We start from the raw sequence: 24,018 nt of genomic DNA, 5'->3' as shown, positions 1-24,018 counted from the left end.
CTCTTGGAGTTTTCATAAGCATTCTTTCTATTCCTGTCAACAGATCGGATTTGAGACTCATTTTATTTATTTCATTGAACTTATTAACCGCTGAACCAGCAGGGCACAGGGCAGTGCACATAACATAAAACAAGCATCTTATTAAAAAAAAAAAAAAAATCACAATGAATTAACAATAAAAACAAGTACAAAAACAGTAACAAAAAATCTAAAGAATCATAATACAACATACAGACAGAATTAAATTGGCATTAAAAAACAAGCTTTAAAACACAGGACTGCAATTGAATAAAAATCGAGACCAGCATATCAGATAATACAGTAACCAGAGATGACAAAACAATTATGAAAATCATAACATGTCCAGAAAAGCTATAATGAAAAGCCAAGCCTTGCAAACTTTTCTGAAATATTAGTCATTTACTTTGCTAAGCTCATCAGGCATAGTGTTCCAAAGATGAGGCCCAGCATATAAATACAGGAACAAAGCAAGCATGGCTTTACCCAGGGCAAGTCTTGCCTCACAAATCTGCTTCACTTTTTTGAAGGAGTTAATAAACATGTGGATAAAGGTGAACCGGTAGATGTAGTGTACTTGGATTTTCAGAAAGCATTTGACAAAGTTCCTCATGAGAGGCTTCTAGGAAAAGTAAAAAGTCATGGGATAGGTGGCGATGTCCTTTCGTGGATTGCAAACTGGCTAAAAGACAGAAAACAGAGAGTAGGATTAAATGGGCAATTTTCTCAGTGGAAGGGAGTGGACAGTGGAGTGCCTCAGGGATCTGTATTGGGACCCTTACTTTTCAATATATTTATAAATGATCTGGAAAGAAATACGACGAGTGAGATAATCAAATTTGCAGATGACACAAAATTGTTCAGAGTAGTTAAATCACAAGCAGATTGTGATAAATTGCAGGAAGAACTTGTGAGACTGGAAAATTGGGCATCCGAATGGCAGATGAAATTTAATGTGGATAAGTGCAAGATGATGCATATAGGGAAAAATAACCCATGCTATAATTACACAATGTTGGGTTCCATATTAGGTGCTACAACCCAAGAAAGAGATCTAGGCGTCATAGTGGATAACAATTTGAAATCGTCGGTTCAGTGTGCTGCGGCAGTCAAAAAAGCAAATAGAATGTTGGGAATTATTAGAAAGGGAATGGTGAATAAAATGGAAAATGTCATAATGCCTCTGTATCGCTCCATGGTGAGACCGCACCTTGAATACTGTGTACAATTCTGGTCGCCGCATCTCAAAAAAGATATAATTGCGATGGAGAAGGTACAGAGAAGGGCTACTAAAATGATAAGGGGAATGGAACAGCTCCCCTATGAGGAAAGACTAAAGAGGTTAGGACTTTTCAGCTTGGAGAAGAGACGGCTGAGGGGGGATATGATAGAGATGTTTAAAATCATGAGAGGTCTAGAATGGGTAGATGTGAATCGGTTATTTACTCTTTCGGATAGTAGAAAGACTAGGGGACACTCCATGAAGTTAGCATGGGGCACATTTAAAACTAATCGGAGAAAGTTCTTTTTTACTCAACGCACAATTAAACTCTGGAATTTGTTGCCAGAGGATGTGGTTAGTGCAGTTAGTATAGCTGTGTTTAAAAAAGGATTGGATAAGTTCTTGTAGGAGAAATCCATTACCTGCTATTAAGTTCACTTAGAGAATAGCCACTGCCATTAGCAATGGTAACATGGAATAGACTTAGTTTTTGGGTACTTGCCAGGTTCTTATGGCCTGGATTGGCCACTGTTGAAAACAGGATGCTGGGCTTGATGGACCCTTGGTCTGACCCACTATGGCATTTTCTTATGTTCTTAAGCCCGTCTGATAATACAAATTGAATATTTATTAATAACAACATGGATTGTTCTATTATATACAATATGATGGCAGATAAGAACTGTAAAGTCCATCTAATCTACCTAATTTCCTCCCTGTTGCAAAAGCATAGAATCGGTCTCTGGCTTTATCTTCACTTCTTTGCAATTAATGATCCTTTGTGTTTAGCCTGTGCTTTTTTGCTTCTATCACCTTCCATGGGAGGCTATTTGCACCTGATCTGTGAAAAAATATTTCTTAATGTTATTTTGAACCTCATATCATGACCTCTTGTTCTACAACTTACATTCTTCTGAAAAAGTTTTGCTATTTGCACATTATTTTGAATTATTTGAATGTCTAACCCAACCCCTCCTCAAGTTTCTCTTCCCCTTTCTAGAGTATTTCTCATTTCTTAAGGCTGATGGGTTCAGATTGTGCACCATTTTGGTAGCCCTCTGTCTCTTTGTATATTCTTTCAGACGTAAGGCCTTTGGCCTGGACACAATATGCCAGAAAAGTTCTCACCTATGACCTGTATGGAGGCATTATTACCTTTCTTTTTTTTCTACAGGATGTATCTCTCTCCATGCACCTTAGCATTGCCCAGGCACTGGCCAGTGTCTTGTCGAACGGTTTTGCCACTTTGTGATCATCTGTCTTTGGTTCATATCCATATCTCATCTCCCATTATGTACTGTTCCCTTGGAATAATGCAACCCAAATGCATGACCCTACATTTTATAGCATTGAATCTTAGCTTCAAAGCACTTGTATTTTTTCTTGTATGTTTCATGCTTATGTTTTAATTGTTACCTTTGTGTCTGTTTTTATTGTAAGCCGTCGAAAGCAATGGATTGGCAGCATCTAAATGTCCAAACTAAATAACCTTGGTCATAATCTTTTTTTTTTTTTTGTTAAGTAAACTAATTTTCTTTTTTTTCATGCCTTTATTACAGCTTTTAAATCTTCAAGACAGCCATCTTCCAGAAATGTTTCTGCAAAGAATTATTCAGAGGTGAGTATTTGTTCTCCCTTTTAATAGAGGGTAAATTGTTCAGTCTTACACAGTATGTTATAGCCTGATGAACTGTTTTGAGGAGAAAAGAAGAAAATAGTGAATTAGAAAAAGTGCAGCTTTCAGACTGTCATTATTCAGCTTATTTCAGCTAGAAGAGCGTGCTTTCTGTAGTATTGTTAGAAGCATTCAGATACCTAGAGGATATAGAACAGGTGTAAGAAGCAAGCTTTTTTTTTTTTTTTTTTTTTGCTGGATAGCGTTTCTAGAACGAGCCATTGTACAAGGTGGGGGATGGTGAAGAAGCGGGAGATCGGGAATGCATAATGTTATAGAGCGGCCTCCCAAAGGAAGGGGAAGGAATTGTTATTAGAATTCAAACAGCCATGGACAGTTATGGCGCGTCCGTGGCCATAGAGAAGTGACAGTAAAGCCGCATGTAAAGTAGGCTGTGCAATATTGCAGCAGGTAAGAAAGTGGGCGGAGCGGATGGGTCTTCCTCCCAGAAATGCCTCTCTTCTCCTTTTACTTCCTTATACTCCCCCAGTTTCTCTTCAGGTTTCCCTCATATCGCTTTTTCTTTGCTCCTTCCCCAGTCTCTTTTTATTTTTCTCTGCATTACCTTTGCCACTCCCTTCAGTCATCTGACTTTCTCATCTCTCCATGCTTCTCTCCTCCCTTCCCTCCCATTTTGCACTGCCTTTCCCAACTCCCTCCTACGTATCGGTGCCCCTTCCTCCTCCCCCTGGCGATTATGCCTGCTGCTGTACTGTTCAGTTTGGCAGCTTAGAACTACGCTTTGCAGGCATTATTTCAGTGCTCTAGCAATTTCCTGCAAGAAAATGGACATCTTGCCAGGCCGCACAGCCCTGTGATAATGCAGAGAAGGAGTGGGGAAGAGCAGCAGTAGCAGGGCGGAGCATTGCAGAAAGGCGTTGGAGCACGGGGGGCAGAGAATGATGGCAGCGGCTGAGTGACAGGCAGTAGGAGGCCGGGCCCGCAGCTGAGCGAGCCAGATGCCGGTGCCCCTTGGCAAGAGTCGCATTCTGCAGCAGTTGCTGCGGAATCTTGACTAACTGGGAAGCCACGACTTAAGCTGCTCTCACATACCAGAGGAACCTACTATAGGCACACTAGTACCACGTTAGATGGACATTTGTAACTTTGCATCATCTGTGTGACGACTGAGGGTAAATGTAATTGTTTATTTTATTATTTTTATTGCAAGGGTTTGTTACTCTCCTGCTGGAGTACTCAGAGCAAAGTATAGGGCTACTGAATAATGTACTTACAGAATACATAGTGCATAAACTTTGCATGCATACATTCATCAATAATAGATAATAAATAGCACACATAATCTATAATACCTAAACATAGCTAAATATATAACAATCATAAACAGGTGGTAGAAAACAGTCAGGTCAAGGGCCCCGAAGTATTGGGGTGAGGGGAGGTCAGGAGCATGAGGTAGGGTTTTAGCGTTTTAGAACGGCAATGGGGATGTTCTGATAGGTGGACCCACAGATGAGGAGGAGGCCGGTGTTACTGGTAGGCTTGGCGGAGGAGCCAGCTCTTTGCCTTACGACAGAGTCAGTATGTCAGTGGCTGGGAGAGAGTTCCAGAGTCTGGGGATGAAAGAGGATGAGGCGTGCTTAAGGGTTTGGGCCAGGGATATCGCAATTCATTGTCTGCAGCGTCAGAATCCTTTCCATGACACTTGGGTTGTATTACCAGTGGAGCAGACAGGGAGAAGAGATTGTCTATAGAGACCTGAGTATAAGTCACACATATCAGTAGTAATGGATTACCCTAGCTCCTATGCCTTTATGGGCCCCGTGCTACTGCAGTAAATCCCTAGCATCACATCCTAAAGTCACGACCTCTCCCTACTGCTGCTTCTCCTCATTTCCACACCCATCTTCCCCTGGTGAATAAGAGCTGCTTGCCTCAGCACACTGGAGCCCAGAGGCATCTCCCTTCACAGCCCAGCCAGTAGATGAGCAGGCCAGCAGGTCCAGCACTTCTAACCTGCTCCTGCTGTTGTTTGTGTCTTCTCCTTCTCTCAGTACTCGTTCAGCTGATCTGACCAGCACAGGAGAGAGAGGAGCAGGCAGCAACAGGAGCAGGTTTAGAAGTATTGGACTGGCTGGCCCTGCTCTTCTGTTGGCTGGGCTGTGGAGAAGGGGTCATTGGGGAGAAGGGGAGAGGCTTCCAGGAGACAGAAGAGCAGCTGGAGGGGGGAGAGGGGCCCCCAGGAGGCAGAGGAATATCTGCTGGGGGGGGGGAGAGGCCCCCAGGAGGCAGAGGAGCAGCTGCTGAGGGGGAGGGGGAGGGGACCTCCAGGAGGCAGAGGAGCAGCTGCTGTGAGATGGAGAGGCCCCCAGAAAGCAGAGGAGCAGCTGCTGGGGAGGGGAGTGGGGGAGTGGAGGAGAGGACCCCAGGAGGCAGAGGTGCAGCTGCTGTGAAAGGGAGAGGACCCCAGGAGGCAGAGGAGCAACTTTCAAGATGCGGTCACAGGGGTTAAATGTGTGTGGGAGTGGGGTAGGGGGGATGAGATTGGGGAGCAGGGCTATCCTGCAGGGTGGAGAGGTGAATCTTGGCTACCCCTAACATCTTCTGGCAAGTCAGAAGGTATTGCAGGTATGGTTGACGAGGGGGGAACTCTCTCTCTCCCCCTTCAATCTCTGGCCCATTTGCCGTGGAGACTGGATGTGCAGAAAAAAAAAATTGCATACTAATAACTTTCCTGAGTGTTGCTGCAGCTTTAAAAAAAATCTGTTGGATAATTTACCCTCTTCAAAAATAAAAATGGTAACAAGTATATTGCAGTAGGTGTGTGTGTCGGGGGGAGGGGGAGGGGGGGGAATAAAATCCGATGTATACTGCTTGCCATGTCAGAAAAGCTCTGGTTGCCTGTAACGTTTAACGTGGAAGTGAAACAAACCTGCACTGACCCCTGTGGACGTTGTCTTTTCAGGACATTGAGGATGACGACTCTGATGTGGAAGAAGTTTCATTTACTCGTCCTTCCAAAGTGGATCGAAGGTAGGCTCGGGGCGCTGTCTCTGGAAACCTGGAGGCTACCGTTGTAAATGCCATTGAAGGACAAAGCTTCCCTTGCAGTTTTGGGGGAACACCATGGAGGGATGGGGGAATTCCAAGATAAACTCTAGTAGTGCGCTTCGTCACTAAGTGGCTGTAAGGTTCTTTTAAGATGGCACCACTCTGACATAATTGCAAGAATAGGGGGCTGGGAGGGCTAGCAGTTTCTGAGGATGGGGGGGGGGGGGGGCGGCGGCAAGTTGGCTCATTCTTCCAAATTTGGTGGTCCTTCAAGAAGGAGGAGGTTTACTTGGAGTGAGGTCATAAAACGGATCCAGAGCTTGACTGGAAAGGCACCTTCCTGGGGATCCTCTTGTATCAGTCAGAGTTGAAGAATGTAAACTAAGATGCACACTTATGATGACAACTGGAAGGATCATGCAAAAGTAGTGGAGTAAGACACAAGACAAGAATGAAATTCTGCTTCCACTGCCTATGGGATGGGGTGTGCAATGGAAAAGTGAATGTACCATACCAGAGAGAAGTATCCTAACCACGCTGTTGCATCCCTTTTTGGAGTTTGTCTCTCAGGGCCGCCCAGTGAGTCGTGGGCCCCCAAGCTTTGTCGTCTTTTTCTGTGCATTAATCATATGGAATTCTGGGCCGGTGAAGAGAAAGTAGGGTGTTCAAGCCCTTGAATCTGGCTACAGGATATAATATACAAGATAGTGCCCAACCTGAGGAATCAAAGAAATGCAAAAAGAACGTGTGGAAGTAAGATTAAAGAAAGACCTCAGGCAAAGCACTGTTTATTCTGTTTGTTTGCACTTTTATTCAGAGCAAGGTAAAGGAAGAAACATATATTACAGGGACATGTTCAATATGTATTCTTAACACAAAGAAAGAGCCAAGAAAATTGCCAAAAACAATGACTCCAAACACCAAAAAAGGCAAAATCAAACAATAGCAAATATCTAATTCGATCCTAATGTACCAGATGGTTAGTGCCTACTATAATACACACATCAGCTAGCCTGACGGCGTGCCCGTATTTCAATGGGCCACCTGGTCTGCCACATCATTTGCCTACTCTGAAAGTTTTTTTTTTCTTTCCCCCAGAAACATTGTATTTTTTTCAAAATATTTTTCTTGCACATAAAAAAAAGTAACAATGATCACAGCTGTGTATTTTTTGAAAAAAATACAATGTTTCTGGAAAAAAGAGACTTTCACAGTACGCAAATGATGTAGCAGACCGGGTGGCCCATTTAAATACGGGCACGCCGTCAGGCTTGCTGGTGCGTGTATTATAGTAGGCACTAACCATCTGGTACATTAGAATCTAATTTGATATTTGCCATTGTTCAATATATATTCCTGTCATTCTGGCTATGTTATATTGCACTCCCACACAGTTATATGCTGAATGATCAAAGCTTCTGTACAATGATCTAAAACAAACAAAAATAAAAGATTACATGAATTCATCAAAGCAGGGAACTTCTGGCGATTATAGCTGATGTGGTGTTAGTTGTAGGAGCACAACAGTGACTAGATTAATCATGTGATTAATATTCACCCACATAAGCGATTAGCTGCCAGCTACAAATTCTGAGTGCTGTTTTCTTGCAAAGACATTTTATTCTGGGTATTGCAAATTAAATTTAACATTTAGCATTTTTTATTGTAATTATATCCATGCGCTTTGCCACTTTTTAAATTCATGTTAGCTAGTGAGTGCAAAAACAGGTGAACAAATTCACTGTATTTTGCCTTTGTTTTTGTGATCTCACAAACTCTTGATGTTTGTAATGCATCAGTCAAGTACAGATTATTGATATAACCTTATCTAACGCAAGTTTTGATTTCAGATCACAAAGATAAATATAAGCTTTGATACTTTACTACCTGAATGGAGCTACGCTGTTCAAATTGTGCAGCATTCTAGTAGCCATATTGGCCCTTGAGAAAACATTTTTTTTCAGGTTTCAGTACTTATTAATGGACAAAGATCGGAATCATCCCAAGATGATGATGATGATGATATGCAGTCTTTCGAGACCACATAGATTCCTCCTCTCCTCCTCCTATCAGATCTTTGAATAATTCTTATACTAGTTTAATAAAAGGTATCACATCAGTTTATTTCCTGTACCTTAGAGTATGGCCACCTCCCACCTGGCCTGATCAGCCATCACTGCCCTCCTTTTTGCTCCACCCTGTTGCGTTGAGGTCTTTTATGGAGCACTCGCTTTCAGGCCACCTGATAGTATTCTAGAGATAAGCTGACAACTGATTGATAGTGTATAGCATATGTGTTCCCTATATACTGGCATCTCTGGGCTTAGAAAGGACACTCTCTGCAAACTTAAAGCAGCTGTGCTAGCTAGATTCTTTACCCTGCCAATCTGACTGTTTCTTGATTCTGTTGCTGCTTCCTTGAATTTATCCAGGCTCTGTTAAACATTACCATAGTAGTCCTAAAACCTAGTCTAGATGTGTTAGAGTATGTTTTCTCCTTTTCAGGACTTCAAGCACATCATCTTCCTATAGTAAAAGAAGCTCTCAGAGCCAGATGTCCAGGGGAATTACCTTTGATGACGACGATGAGGAGGTAGAATGTAAACCTTCATCTGTCACAGTACTTTAGTTTATTTTCAGTTTTTCCATTTGTGGTACTTTTATCCAAAATCCTATCATGTCAATAACAATAATAAATTGGATCAGGATCAAACTAGCATGAAATTAGGAAGATTATATAGTATTGTGATAGGGATGTTGAAAATATGCTTTTGAATCATTTATAAATAATGTTAAGTGAGTGTGAAAGATGAAGGCCTTGAGGTAATCTGTTCCATTATAAAGGGCTTGAACATGCCCTGAATCAGGAGGTAGAACATGGTGGTTTAAGAACCAAAAGGGTATAACAGAGGTGGACTCTTAACTGTCCAAGTGTTATCTGTGGTGAAGGCAATAATGATAGCAGAATTTGAGAGGTTACGATAAGTGTAGAAGGTCCCTAGCCACAAAGAAGTGAAGGAAAGCCTGAGATCAGCTGGAGTCTATGGCATGCAACACAAGAAGAATTTGGGCAAATTGTGGATGGTCCTTAGTGTCCTTATCTGCCATTGTATCCTATGTTTCTACGAACTAGTGACTGCAGCTAAGATGGTGCACATTCAGGGAGCAAACAATGTATAGATATAAGTAAATTTTAATTCATGTGACTAGCAGTCCATGCAGATCTCTTATTAAAGAGAAGATGCGAGAAGACCGGAAGGTTGAAAAGCTGCATTATTAAAATTTTTAATGTAAAGTCTGAAGCCTGAACCCAAGCATGCAAAAGTAACTTGGAGAATGCTATCAAAAGGCATTCATTGTTTTGAAACATTAAAATCAGTGGCACTGCTAGGATTTCAAATAGATTGGTGTCCAAAATGATAAAGGGGATGGAATGATTCCCCTATGAGGAAAGAATAAAGAAGTTAGAACTCTTCAGCTTGGAGAAGAGATGGCAAAGGGAAGGCTTGATAGAGGTCTATAAAATAATGAGCAGAGTGGAACTGGTTAACACAAATCGGTTGTTTACTCTTTCAAAAAGTACAAAGACTAGGGGATTTGCAATGAAGTTACTGGGCAATGCATTTAAGGCAAATAGATGAAAATATTTTTTTTATTTAACGTATATTTAAGCTCTGGAATTTGTTGCTAGAGGATGTGATGAAAGCTGTTAGTATAGCTTGGTTTAAAAAAGGATTGGACAAGCTCCTGGAGGAAACGTCCATAAACTATGATTAAGGTGGACTTAGAGAAATTCACAGCTTATCCCTGGGATAAGCAAGATGGAATCTATCTACCCTTTTGATATATTTCCTGGTACTTGTGATCTAGACTGGTCCCTGATGGAAACAGGATATTGGGTTTGATGGACCTTTGGTTGGATTCAGTATAGCAAGACTTTTGATCCTATTTTCCTTGAGCTTGAACTTGGTTAGTTGAAACTTTGCTCAGTGAAGGTCCTGTTACAGTATTCGGAAAAGCAAGTTTTTCCATTTCATTGGTGTTTACTTTTGAGATGATAGCAATTTATAATGAAAATAGCTTTGGTGCATTCAGAAAATGTTTTGTGAAAATTTCTCAAAGAAAAAATAATTTAGATGACATCTTCATGTAGATTAGACAAAATTTGTTTACAATGAAAGCAAAAGTGAATCCAGTGTAATACCATCTGTAAGCAGAAAAATGATTAACCATTAACAAGACGAGCAAAGAGAAATGCTAGAAATATCTAACAAAACTGGTGAAGACCAAAAGAAATCATGATTGACCATATTGAATATGGCCAGTCTTGGTATTATGATATAATTGAAAGATTTATGGAAAAAAGAAAGATCCAATACTGGGATCTGCTTATCTTCATTCTTTTGCTTAACTTCCTTTTATGGATAAGTGTTTTGGTAAAACACTTTTATTGGAGGCTTGGTTTTTATACTTAATTGCCACAAAAATAGTAATAAAAATGTTAACTCCTAAGGGCATGATACAGAACTGCATATAACTTAAACACTAACTTCAAACTTTATATCATATTGAATTTAAAGCTAGGAGGAGAGATAGGTAGCCCTTTAAAAATGTTTCCTCCTGGCAAGACCTAATCAGCTCTTCTCCTTAAAATGAGAATATTCATGCCTATTTATCATATTTAAAACTTCTTAATTTGCAGGAAATTTAAAAACAGATTACTTAATTTCTTGGACAACTGTTTTGTACACATAACGCTGCATGCTGTAATCACTTGTTTCTAAAACCATATCCATTACCATCCCCTGTTATTTCTTAATCTGAACACTTTTCTATACAGCACAATTATAAAAAGAGGCTTCATTATCTTCATTCAACTCTCCATGGTCCGGGGCATCTGGAACAATCCAGTTTGTCTCAGTATATAACTATGCTTTCTAACCACCGCCGCTGGGAAGAGATTTGTGCACTACCGTTACTGTTCTAGCCCTTGAAAATTTGGATCTGAATAATGTTACACCACAATGTCTTCTAGTAGAATATATTATATATAACCATCAACTTTGTAGTGCTTCCTACATGTGCCCTATCACAAGGGCATAGTGGTAAATAAATCACGAATTTGGCATTGCATGTGATGATTTGGGAGATCTTGCATTCCCTTTGTGTTCCAAGAATGTTAACGGATGAGGCTGTCTAGGTAAACAAACATATTTTGGGAAATGGCGATGGTTAAAATGTTTGATGTTTTGTTGGTATAAATGATGATTTTAAACTTAATATAAAATCCCTGAGGAAGAATAAGAGAAATGGTTTGAGCATTTGTAGTTGGGATTGCCTGCCTCCTCTTTTAAATCCAGAAAGTGATAACATTGAATTATTTCTACAGCCTGTGTGGTCCTAGACTTTGATGCACGATTTGCTTAGGTGAGGCTGAAAGCTGCTGTCGTACATAGATAACATGGCTGCATTTTAAACTTTGTGTCTATGTGCAATAAAAATCTTCACTCTTTTTTTTTTTTTTTAAATTAAATATTTTCATTAGTGTTCTATACATCATTATAGATGTTATGCATTTATTTTGCAGTTTATTAGTTGATTTACAAAATAGTATTTTACTGAATGCAATAGATGCAGACTAAAACATTATATAGCATGCATGCCTTCCTTTCTCTTAATGTATTGAGTGTGCACTGCTGTTCCCTGTACATACCTGGATCAGTCCAGACTCCTGGGTTTTGCCTCCCCTCCAGCAGATGGAGACAGAGAAGTTTTAACAAAACTCTGCCCTATATACCAAGGTGCCTCCTACAGTCCGTCAGTATTTCTCTGTCTCCAGCATTTGGTGGAGGTGCAAAACCTACAGTCTTTTCTGATTACCTAGTGTTGTAAAAAAAAAAAAAAGGATTTAGTCAGATAGATGTTTAAGGTGATGGTTGTGGTGGCAGCGCAGCTTCGGAGGGAAGGATTACAGGTGCATCCATACCTCGACGACTGGCTGATCAGAGACAAATCAGAAGTGCTTTGCCGGTCGGCGATTCACAGAGTACTGCAACTGTTGAGGTCCCTTGGTTGGGTGGTCAACCTTGCCAAAAGTTGTCTGCTTCCCTCTCAGTCCCTGGAATTTCTAAGAGCTCTGTTCGACACCAGGCAGGGCAGAGTTTTTTTCTTACTGCGGAGCGCATTGGCAAACTTCATGGGCAGATTCGGGATCTATTGGACAAACATCTTCCCAAAGTGCGGGATGACTTGAGGGTCCTAGGATTCATGACTTCCACTCTGGAGTTGGTGCCATGGGCCTTTGCGCATATGCATCCCTTACAATCAGCATTGCTGTCCCGGTGGAATCCCGTCTTCAATTTCATCTGCCCCTTCCTCTTACGGATTCAGCGAGGTCCAACCTAGATTGGTGGCTACTCTCGGACAACTTAGCCTGCGGAGTTCCATTAGTGGTCCCCGATTGGATGATAGTGACCACGGATGCCAGTCTCTCCGGCTGGGGAGCGGTTTATATGGAGAAATCTGTGCAGGGACAATGGTCCCAAAAGGAATCTCAGTGATCGATCAATCGCCTGGAGACCAGAGTGGTGTATTTGGCATTACAGGCTTTCTTTCCACTCCTTCAGGGGAGGTCGGCCAGGGTGCTGTCCGACAATGCGACCACGGTGGCGTACATCAATCGCCAGGGAGGGATCAAGAGCCAACCAGTAGCATTAGAAGCGCAACAGTTGATCCAATGGGCGGAGCAACATCTGGTCAGCATCCCACATAGCTGGCGTCGACAACGAACAGGTGGACTTCCTCAGTCGTTACCGTCTCTATCCCGGAGCGTGGGAGTTGGCCAGCGAAGCCTTTCAACTAATATGCGACACGTGGGGCACACCTTGCCTGGATCTGATGGCGACGTTCAAGAATGCCACGGCCCCGCATTTCTTCGGTCGCCGCAGAGAAACAGAAGCCGAAGGGGTGGACACTCTGGTTCTTCCTTGGCCAACAAACAAATTGCTGTATGTGTTTCACCCCTGGCCTTTGATTGGCAAGGTGCTCCGGCAAATAGAGCTCCATCCGGCGGAGGTGATTCTCATAGCTCCAGAGTGGCTGAGGCATCCATGGTTTGCGGATCTGCTTAATCAAGCCATAGCAGAACCTCTACGGTTTCGGGATTATTTATTTATTTATTTATTTATTTAGGAACTTTTACTATATCGACGTTCGTAGGGCACATCACGCCGGTTTTCAAATAACTGAAGCAGGTAGAAAATACATTGAACGGGGGGGGGGGGGGCGGGTAAGGGGAGCAGGCGAGAAAAGGGGAAGAGGGGAAGAGGGGATAAAGACAGCTGGAATTATAGAGGCAGCCTAGTGAAAAGTGACAGGAATTAACAATGATGAACAGTAACAAACAATAGAAAAATTAACTATTTTACATAATTTCCTTGGTACATGTCTAAGGCAGGCAGAGTAAGGTGGTGGAGGGGGGGGGGGGGGGAGGAGGAGGGACTCCAAAAAAACAAAAACCAAGGGCAGGGAGGGAAAGGGGGATAGGGGGGAGGTGGATGAGAGGGGGAGGAAGGGCTATGTTTAATTGATGTCTGGGTAGGCTTGTCTGAAGAGCCATGTCTTGATGCCTTTTTTGAAGTTGTGTAAGGAGGGTTCGAGTCGTAGGTGGGGAGGAAGGGAGTTCCAGAGTGTGGGGCCGGCGATAGTGAAAGCTCTCTCCCTGGTATTGGTAAGATGGGCGGTTCTGAGGGGTGGGGTGTACAGGGTGCCGGCGAGGGTGGTTCTAGTGGGGCGGTTTGAGATTCGGAAGCGAGGCATGTCCTTGAGCCATGTGGTGTTATTTTTGTGCAGTGTATTATGCAGGATGGTGAGGGTTTTATATTGAATACGGAAAGGGATTGGGAGCCAGTGCAAGTCCTTTAGAATGGGGGTTATGTGTTCAGTCTTGCGGGTATTGGTTATTATTCTTGCCATCGCATTCTGCAAGATTTGAAGCGGTTTGATGGTGGAGGAAGGGAGGCCTAACAGAAGGGCGTTGCAGTAGTCCAGTTTGGAAAGGATGGTCATCTGCAGGACTAAACGGAAGTCTTGGGCATGGAGGAGTGGCTTCAGTTTTTTGAGTATGTGGAGTTTGTAAAATCTCCTTTTAGTAGGGACTGAATGTGTGGTTTGAAGTTGAGGTGTTGGTCTAAAAGGACTCCGAGGTCTTTTACAGAGGAAAAGGTAGGGTGGGTTAGGGGGGGAGCAGAAATGGTGTGTATTCAGGTTGATTGGAGATGACGAGTATTTCAGTTTTTGCTGCATTGAGTGCAAGGTGGAGGTCGGCTAGTAGGGAATTAATGGTAGAAAGGCAGGATTCCCAATATTGTAAGGAGGCCTTGAGAGATGTTTGTATGGGGATGAGGATTTGTACATCATCAGCATACAGGAAAAAATTCAGACCTAGGTCAGACCTAGGTCAGATAGAAGATGGCACAGGGGGAGGAGATAGATATTGAAAAGTGTGGAGGATAGGGAAGATCCTTGGGGGACACCTTGTGTCAGAGGAATGTGTGAGGATTCACACATCAATTTGTATGACGTATTCTCTGTGGGTGAGATACGAGGAGAACCAGGATAAGGCCGGTTATTCTGCATCAAGGCCCTGTCTGTTTGGAAGAGGCGGATTATTTTTGTCTAGCGGCATGGCTTTTGAGAGGCAGCGTCTAAAGAACAAAGGATATTCTGACGCGGTGGTGGCTACACTTTTAAGATCATGCAAGCCATCCACTTTCCTGTCTTATGTCCGGGAGTGGAAAGTTTTTGAGTTGTGGTGCAGTGAACGCGAGGTGTCTCCAACCCAGGCGTCGGTTTCGGACATTTTGTGTTTCCTGAAAGCCAGTCTGTCTAAAGGTTTATCGTGTAGCTCGCTTAGAGTACAAGTATCAGCTCTCGGTTGTTTACGCAATTCTGTTGAGGGGGTAACATTAGCTACGCATCCGGATGTGGCGCTGTTCCTTAAAGGAGTGAAGCATCTATGTCCTCCAGTCCGACACCCTTGTCCTTCTTGGAATCTGAATTTAGTTCTCACAGTTATGTGTGCTTCGCCCTTTGAGCCTCTAAAAAGAGCGATGCTGAAAGATCTCACGTTAAAAGTTGTTTTTCTGGTAGCTATTTCTTCAGCGCGTAGAGGGTCGGAACAACAGGCGTTGTCTTGCAGGGAACCTTTCTTAAGAATTTCTGATTCCAGGATTTCCTTACGGACGGTTCCTTCTTTTCTTCCGAAGACAGTTTCCTCTTTTCACTTGAATCAGACGGTAGAGCTTCTGTCCTTTCCAGACTTGGACCTGGATTTTGTGTACTTTCAGAAAAATCTAAAAGTTATGCTTCGATATTAAATACAGCGTGAAAAGAAAAAGGTAGACCTTTGATCTGTCACAGTATTGCATGTCTTCTGTTCTTAGGTTCATTCTGTCAAGTTATGCGTAAATTAAACCCATTTGGAGAAACTGCCCCATGAGAAAGAATTGTTTCAGGGATGGATGATCCTTATTTTGTCTCATTTCAGAAATCTGACTTGTGACAGGATGTTTAAACTGTTTTCACGGGTGGAGTAGGCAGTGGCTAGCAGACAGCTTTGACACAAGCTATTGTTTACCATTTTCTTTTCATGCTGTATTTAAGATGGAAGCATAACTTAGATTTTTCTGAAAGTACACAAAATCCAGGTTTCAGAAATAAGTGAAATGTTTTGCTTTCCCAGAGCTTTTACTCAGAATCCTACCTGGACTGCAACAAAGTGTGGGACCATAGTGCATTTCAGTAACATTGCTCCTTTTATGTTGGCGGTAGAGCTGTCATCCATTTATTTTATCTAGTTTCAGGAAAAAAATGATTTGTGCCCTTTCTTGTTGTTCAGAGGCTCATTTCACGTAGAGAAGAAGGGCTGGATCTGTTTGACCCTTCCTAGGTGGTTTGTAAGCCACTGCTGGCTGTTTTGGACCTGCGTTCCCTATGAACAGTAAGACATCCTGCCATATGATATGGATTAGGATTTCAAGAAGAAATCTTTTTCCTCTTTTTTTTTTATCCATAAGATTTAGTTGTAGAATGATGGCAAGTTTCAGGGATAATCACAGCCCCCAGTTTTCTGCAACAGATTCTGCGGCAAGAGTTTGAAAATAAGAGCAGGAGAGTTTCTGCAATTCTGTGATGCATTTGCATAGCTGTGTATATTAATGCAATGTTTCTTTTCGTTTTTATACAAATTGTTTTCTGACATTCTTATGTGGTTCATTTTAGATGGGGGAAAAGAAATCTTAGAGATCAGTATAGGGAATAGAGGTAGAGAATATGGGGAGGGGAAGGGCTGATGGGGGAGTAGAGGGAGAAGGGATATCGGAGCCAGGGGGCAGGTTTGGGGGAGGATTAAAGAGGGGGAATTGGGGGGGAGGAAGGATCCCCTCTCTTGCATCCTTTCTCTACCTGGTGCAAATCCCCTCTTACTCCTCTCCACCTAGTGCAGATTTATTGACTTATTTGTCCTCACTCCCTTTCCACACCCAGTGCAGATCCCCTCTCTCTGTTTCACTCAGACTCAAGTCTTTCCTCTTACATTTCCCCTCCTCCAGCTGCTTTCCCCTCCCCCATCATCTCTCCACCCCAGTCCTCCTCCCTACAGCCGATTCCCTCCACTGAGACAGCAGAAGGGAGAGGAGGGGAGGCAGTATCTTGGGCCGTGTTGCCGTCCTCTGTTTTCCAGGGACCAAATTTGCAGTTTGAACCCGAGTGTCACTGGAGTAGTACGGGGTTCAAGCTACAAGTCTGGCTGGGGGGAAGCACAGGAGGCACTGGCACTCACCTCCTCGGCAGTGGCTGGAGGGGATGGAAGGGAGGCCCCCTGCTTTATTCAGATCCAGGCTAAAAGCCCACCTGTTTGAAAATCTTACCCTCTGGTTCTCCTGAGCACAGCCTGCTTGGTTTTAACCATTTTCTTAATACATGAAATTTACAGTCTTTTATTTGGTCTGTGTGTTTCTCTTGATTAGCCTGCGAGCACTCTGGCTATCTAGGAGCGCTATACACTTGATGATGAGTAGTAAGAATAGTGGCTTCCCATCCGTGGTTCATCCTGAGTCCGTGGGCACCGGGCAATTCCATGGCAAGGGCTGGATTTTTTCAATTCTTTGCCACAGTCGAAAAAATGCAGGAAACAAGGGGGGCCATTGTAGTAATACTCTGTTTAAGGGGGCCGTGGGATACAACGTTTTGCAGGGAGACAAGCCACCTATTCCCAAAACCTGCAGCCTGTGTAGTTTGTGAAACTATAACTTGTGGCTATCTGCTGCCTTGTGCGGGGGCTGTTTTCACAGGGAAGAGAGAGGATGCTTCCCATGTCTGGGCCCCACTGCCTTTTCCTTGTGTGTGTAAACAGTGAAGAATCCCGCCTTTTGCTGCATTTTCTGCTGTACTAAACATTTTACTGATAGGCACAGAGTAGAAAAACTCTTTAAAACAGGTTGGCAATATTTTATGACAAAGTGCCAAAGAATACGTGAAAGAGAGGTTGGCGTGCTTCCCGGGGTGCACATACCCTGATGAAATACAACTGTAGCAGCGAGGGGTAAAAGCCCCCTCCTCCTTCTCTTGCACTATCTTTTTACCCCCTGCTCCTCAGAAATTTCATGCTCGCCCTGCCACCAGAGTTCATCCACTCGCTTGCCCATCCCCCTGGCAAGCATTAAGAAAGCTCACAGGCCACCTGGGATGAGCATCATGCGGTTAGCCCACCTGGCCCACAATGATAGTGGTGCAGGAGCAGCAGGCTGGGAGGAAGAGTTTTGTGTGCTACCATGTGGCCCTCCTGCCAGAGATGCCAAGCACTGCTTTAGTACAACTAGCACAGAATGTTATAGAGAAGGATGTATGGTGCAGATTTCTTGTACAAAATATAATTACCCATACCCCTCTTCAGTCAAAGTAATGGCACTGTTTTCTGTACATGCTGTAATGATGCTTCATTGGATGATACTTATTTATTGTCTTTTTCTCTCTTCTGCTTTGGACAAAAACTTTTTTTTTTCTTTTTTAGAAAGGCAGCTTATAAATCAAACTAAATGCAGTCCTGTATACAGAAGTTTTGTAGTTTCAGAAAATAAAACGTGGGAGGATGCTTAACTATTTTTGCTGTATGTATTTTTGTATTTTGATGTCTGTTACACCATGGTTTTGGCTTAATTTGTAAAAGCAGGCAATCACATTTACATAATTAGTAAATCACTATTTGCTCAAGGAAGTTCCTGAACAAGTAGTAGACTTTTTAAAGGAAAAAGGGGTTTCCATTCTAGTCACTTCCCCGTGAAAACAATATCGAATCCTAAATGAAGAGAGGACCAGGCACTGAAATGTATTAATCCAACTGCAAGCGTCTGTCCTAATGGCAGACAACAGGTTACTTTGTGCCATGCAGACCAATTTGGGATCTTCTACAGTTTGATACGATGAGGGTCAAATGCAGCCCAGACATGCTATGACTGAGTAGCATTGCTGTCTGATAGCTTTTGGATCCTGTGTGTGCTAGGAAGAGGTGGTTTTAGTCGATCTGTGTTACATCACAAACATCTGCCAATGCAATCTGCACGTCTCTTACAAAACGCAGAACGGACAGGAAAGCGGCAGTATATCCATCACCTCTAGTAAAACTGGTCTTGCCAGATCAGAGGTGAGCTTCATTAGTGGGGTAGCATGCACTAAACCCTGGCAGTGTCGCGCCTGCTGGATGCACGACGGAAAGATTGAATTTCCCAATACTTCCAGGCTGGCCCCCTTCACAGGCACTAAATTCACTGCAGATCGTTGGCTGCTTCTATCTACAGGCCTTACATATTTCAAGTAACTCGCAAAGGGGTTTACTTTTCCATTTAATGCTGCAGTAAGGGAATATGAAAAGAATTATTGAACTCTGAGCAGAAAGTGTTGTATTTGCAGCTCACCTTTAAATATAGCTTCAACTGAAAGACAGCTTTAAAAATGCTTTAATAAAGTATCAAAGATGTAGATACAACAGTTCCTCTTTCTAACAGGCTGGGAGCCATCAGATTGATTTGTGTTAGCATAATTATACTTACGTAATAAATAGCAAGTCTATATATTTAAAAAATAATTTAGTACATGAATGGACCTCCGTAAAAGATTTTATCGTGTGTGTGTGTCTGTGTACATATGTTAGTGAATAATTACGTAAAGCTGAATAACTTGGTGATGCGGTGAAAGATATATATAGAGAGAAAGAGAGAGAGTATGTTGGATTTTAGGCTAATTCTTTCTTCAGCTCCTCAAGGTTCTGAAATAATCGAGGAACCTGTCACTTGTCATTTATTGCAGGATGAATTTGACCCCTTCAAGGGAGCTGCCCCTTCAAGAAGAAATCGAAGATGATCATTGAATAGCGTGACTTCCTGTACAGATATTCTCAGAACTAGATGAGAAATACTGGTGCAAGAACTTTTTTTTTTTTTTTTAGATCTCATTGATTAAGCTGCCCTCTCCATCCCGGTCTGGACATTTGCACCGTACCATCCAAGGCACCTAGGCTGAAAGGAAAAGCCTCTGTGAAGAGTGGCTGTTTCATTGTTATTTGTCCTGCAGAGGCTACTGGTCCTGGTCACAGCCACCAGCCTCCTCCCTGCACGTTAACACATGAAGTCAGCACCATGCCCAGTCTTCCAAATTTGTCTTCTACACTGCTGTATCAGCTCTCAGCTATACAACTAGTCAGATTTTATTGTCTTCTCTCTTTTGTTCTCAATCTCTGGGTAGGTGAGCATGCCCGTGCATTTCACCCAGCCTCAAACTTATTACCACCACTGCTCTCTGTATCCCAAGCATGCTTACATGTTGTCACTTAGTTTCTACCAACTCTTCTGGAAAGTTATTCCAGGCATCAGGCACCTTCTCAGTAAAGAAGTATTGCCACTGATAAATTCTTGCGCTGTATTGACTTTTGACTTTCTTTAACCTTGGGGCGTTCCTGGAATTGTAACCGGCATCTCTTGGATTTTGAGGCTGCCATCCTACCACTGAGCTACCCTCTGGCAGGTATAACTATGTGGCTTATCAAACTTTTCCCTTTCTCATTCTTCCCCATCTCTAGGCATTGAATATTTCTACCTATATATTTAAAATATTGCAAAATACGTTTCTGCTACATGTAGCATGATAACATTAATTTGGGGGTTAATTAAAGTTAGCGTTTGGCAAATTTTAAAAAGGGGTTTTTTTTCCTATTGCATAGTAATTCTCTTGCACCAGCATTCACTTCTTCCCTTATCTGTCTCATTAATAATTCCTAAAGTCGCAGGTTTGAATTTCAGTTCTTAACATGTGTGCAGACTAGTGGGTCACGCTTGGGAGCTTCCTTGTGAAATACCATTGGCAGGAAGTTAAAATTTTGACTTTCCACATCAACTCCTTGTCTAGTTTTAAATGTTTCGAAAGGAGGGGATGGTGAATGTTAGAAAGCATCTATATGGTAATTATACTACCAGGAAGGAGAGGACAGCATTTAAACCATGGGCTGAGCAGAAAAGAACAGGATTTCCTGAGCCCAGAGATTTCCGAGATTAAAGCTGATGGGGCATATCACAGGCAGGTTGTTCTTTAAGCACTCGAAAGACTGCAAAGGTGAACATTTTTCATCTGCTCTTACTTTTGGTGCATTTTTTTAATAAAGAGATCAAGAAGGGCCTAAAATGTTGGCATGAGATTACAGAGATCTCTTTACATCTGTGAGACTATGTGACTAGTCTGTTTATCATGATTGTTTTAATATCTGTTTTCTTCCATTAAAATATGTTTTGTGATCAGTGGATGGTTTATAATAATAGTAATCTCCCAGAGTCAGGCATTTCTTGTTAGTAACAAGACAGACCTTCATCTTTCCCCTGCAGAGCATTAATTGTTGTGGAAATATTGATCATTACTACTTATATCCTCCTCTCTATCTTCCTCTGTACTTTCATCCTTTGTATTTTCTCTTGCTGTCTAAAGACTGGTGTGTAAAATTACTTAAATGCAGAAAAGCATAATATTGATTATTGAGAGCATTTTGGTATCTTCTCTTTGAGCATTAAATCCTGGGAGGATATCAAGTACCTAACCATGAAAGTCCATTCCTTTTAAGATTTCTGAAGTCATGAAGACCGTCTTGTGTGTCCAGTGCCAGCATGCCCCACAAAGCCGTCTGGGTGGCCACTGGTTGCCACTTTGCTCAGCGCCATCTCTTTCCACTCCACACTGGGCGGCCATGGATCAGGTTGCCTGAATATGGGGACTGTGAACTGCCCTGTGGTTATGTGACTGTGCCTCCTGGACATGCTTCCAAAAAGGAGAAAAAGGGGGGCACAGCAGCACAGAGACTCAGCTCACATAACAGTTCACAGATCCTGCTTTCAGGAGGGATGGGAGGGAGGTGTCCTCAGCCATGTTGGATGCCCGGGATTGGAGGACACACTGGTGGCATTGTCACCAGTGCTGTGAAGGCTCAGGAGGGGAGAAGGAAGGGTGTTGTGATTGTCGGTGGAATTTCAGAGCAAAGCTTTGAAGCCCCCTACAGCAGCCAGAAACCTTGCACGGGCCCTGTATGTCTTAGTGCTTCCACGGCTCTGCCACTGTGCTTTACGGTTTTTCTCCATGGAGTAGACTGTTTGCTATAAGGTTGTGCAGGACAAGATAGATTTTTTGTACACCAAGACTTTACAATTTGTAGAACAGAGCAGTCAAAGGTGGTGAAATAGAACGATGTAATTCATACACATTTAATTTCTCTCTTCAAGAATGTTTATTGGCTGCAGCAAACATTTCTTCACTTCGAGCAGTATCTATTTTACAACAGCTACGCAAAACAAGATAGGGAACTTAAAAAAATTGTTAAATTCCTCCTTTTATTACAATTAATCAGTGGACTGTAGTTTCTTGCTTTGTATGTGCTTAACGACTAAATAAAATGTTCTTGTTTTTTAAAAAGTAGCCATATATGTATTTCTTCATCTAAGCTGGGCCAATTTTGGAAGCTGCTGTTGGACAGTAATCACTAAAAGCCCTTATCAAACTTTTTACCATGGGAACCTTATCCCCTGTATAGAATGGCAGGTTGGTCAATATAATGTTCTGCTTCCCCCCTTTCTCTCTCTCTTTCCTGTATGGAAGATGTCCGCTTTTCAGCAAAGGTTAAAAGAAAGTACTCAAATGTTTCCCTAAATGGTACAACCAAACACTTTTTAGTGGTGTACTCAGCAGAATATTATTTTTCTGCTTTTTGACTTGGAGTTGGCATTGTTAGAGTAGATGCATAGCAAAACCACCCAATTGTATTTTTCTAGCTGCAAAACGGAAGAGCAATCAGGAAGACACAGATTTAGATGGATATCTGATTGTATTCATTCCTGTTTGTAAGTTATGTTATGATATATTTCTGTTTTATCTTTTATTCTTTAATTTGTATCCCATTCTGAGTAGAACCATGGAAGGATGAGTAAGAAAATGAATAAAATAACATAAAACAAGTGCATCCCACTTGGCTTTTAAAAAGACTAATCAGAGTCGACAGAGTTGTGTATGGTTAAAAGAGAGCCCATCCAGATGCTAATGTGAGTTTTACTTGTGTGTTTGACTAATCTGAGGCTGCCATGGATCAGACAGCTTCTGTTTAATGATCCAGATGGATGTGCTTTTCTTGAAGAAAAGAACACTTACTTGCTGGAGGCAATATTTCACAAGGGCACAGGACAATTAGTAATATACACCCTGTACTGAAGAATAATTTGATTTTTTTAATGTTATTCCTCTGTAATGCTTCTGAACTCTTGGAAAGAGCCATCTTTGGAACAATATAAGAAAGAACATAAGAGCATAAGAAAATGCCATACTGGGTCAGACCCAAGGGTCCATCAAGCCCAGAAAAGGGAGATCTGATTTTAACAATCCATCCTGACCATGATTTTTCACAGATTAATTCACATTCTCTTGGACTGATTGGGCTAAATAAGTGGTATACACACAATACACTCTGATACCATTTTATGACCTACATTGGAACGAATTTTAATTGAATCCTAAGCTCTAGAAGACACTCTGTGGAGATAGTGACTTACACATCAAGTGTTGTGATATTCCTCCTTTTTTCCACTGTTTTAGTTTCACTTATTAAATTCTCAGAGGACTAGCAAGATGGCAGTCCTCACACATGGGTGACATTCTTGGATGGAGCACGGCACGGAAAATTTATGTCAAGGTTTCTAGAACTTTGACTGAACCTTATTGAGCATGGTCAGGCATGCATTATACTTTCCGAGATCCCCTTCAGTCTCTCCTTTTCTTCAAGGACAAGTAGGATGGTAGTCCTCACCCATGGGTGACCATCACATGGAGCCCGGCACAGAAGACTTTTGTCAAAGTTTCTAGAAACTTTGACAGACACACTGAGCATGCCCAGCATGCCGCCGTCCACGCGGGGTCCTCCTTCAGTGTTTTTCCGCGAAACTGAAGCCCCGCGGCTGTGAAGCTCGCGCTTTTTTGCTGTGGAAAATAACTTTTTTCTTCCTTCCCGAGTCCTATCAGGTCCCTCTGCGTGTTTCCGGGTCTTTTCTCACGGTATCGGTAAGTTTTTGTGGTACTTTGCGTCTATTACAGATTGTGTCGCCTCCTGGTGGCCACCGGGCATCGACTGCTTGCTGCATTCTTTTAGCCAAGGCATCATCCGGCTTCCACTACTGCCCCCAGTGCCCCTGGACCATGTCCATCACCGACCCCCACAAGGTCTGTGTCCTGTGCCTGGGGGCATTGCATGATGTCTGTTGCTGTGACCTTTGTGCCCAGATGACCTCCAAGGGTCGTTGGGCACGCCTGGACAAAATGGTGAAACTCTTCAGTGCTAAAAATTCGGAACCATTGACTTCAGCGTCTGGGGCTTCAACGCTGCAGGGAAAGGGAGTCTCGTCCATGACCCCCTTGGTATCCCCTCCACTACCGAGTCCCGATCCAGAGGTAGGGGCAGGGGATCAAATGAGATCTATATCCTCGCATTCCGATTGATTTCTCTGCATCTCCATCAGTTCTG

The 24,018-nt window shown here is 42.5% G+C and overlaps 1 protein-coding gene across 3 annotated transcripts in view; it reads left to right on the top strand.

Annotated features, from left to right (window-relative positions):
- MRE11 (MRE11 homolog, double strand break repair nuclease) overlaps window positions 1-23,283 on the top strand; it is a 204,117-nt gene extending 180,834 nt beyond the window's left edge. For all 3 annotated transcript variants that reach the window (XM_029602352.1, XM_029602354.1, XM_029602353.1), the window contains 4 exons: window positions 2,800-2,858; window positions 5,839-5,906; window positions 8,430-8,517; window positions 19,287-23,283. In XM_029602352.1, the coding sequence (XP_029458212.1) occupies window positions 2,800-2,858; window positions 5,839-5,906; window positions 8,430-8,517; window positions 19,287-19,340 (269 nt within the window). In that variant the 3' untranslated portion in view covers window positions 19,341-23,283. The remainder of the gene's footprint in view (window positions 1-2,799; window positions 2,859-5,838; window positions 5,907-8,429; window positions 8,518-19,286) is intronic.
- The last annotated feature ends 735 nt before the right edge of the window (window positions 23,284-24,018 follow it).

Source organism: Rhinatrema bivittatum, chromosome 5 (genome assembly GCF_901001135.1).
Source record: "Rhinatrema bivittatum chromosome 5, aRhiBiv1.1, whole genome shotgun sequence".
In the NCBI taxonomy this organism is placed as follows: Eukaryota; Metazoa; Chordata; class Amphibia; order Gymnophiona; family Rhinatrematidae; genus Rhinatrema; species Rhinatrema bivittatum.
The sequence above is the reverse complement of the archived record's forward strand: the minus strand, read 5'-3'. Positions and strand labels throughout refer to the sequence as shown.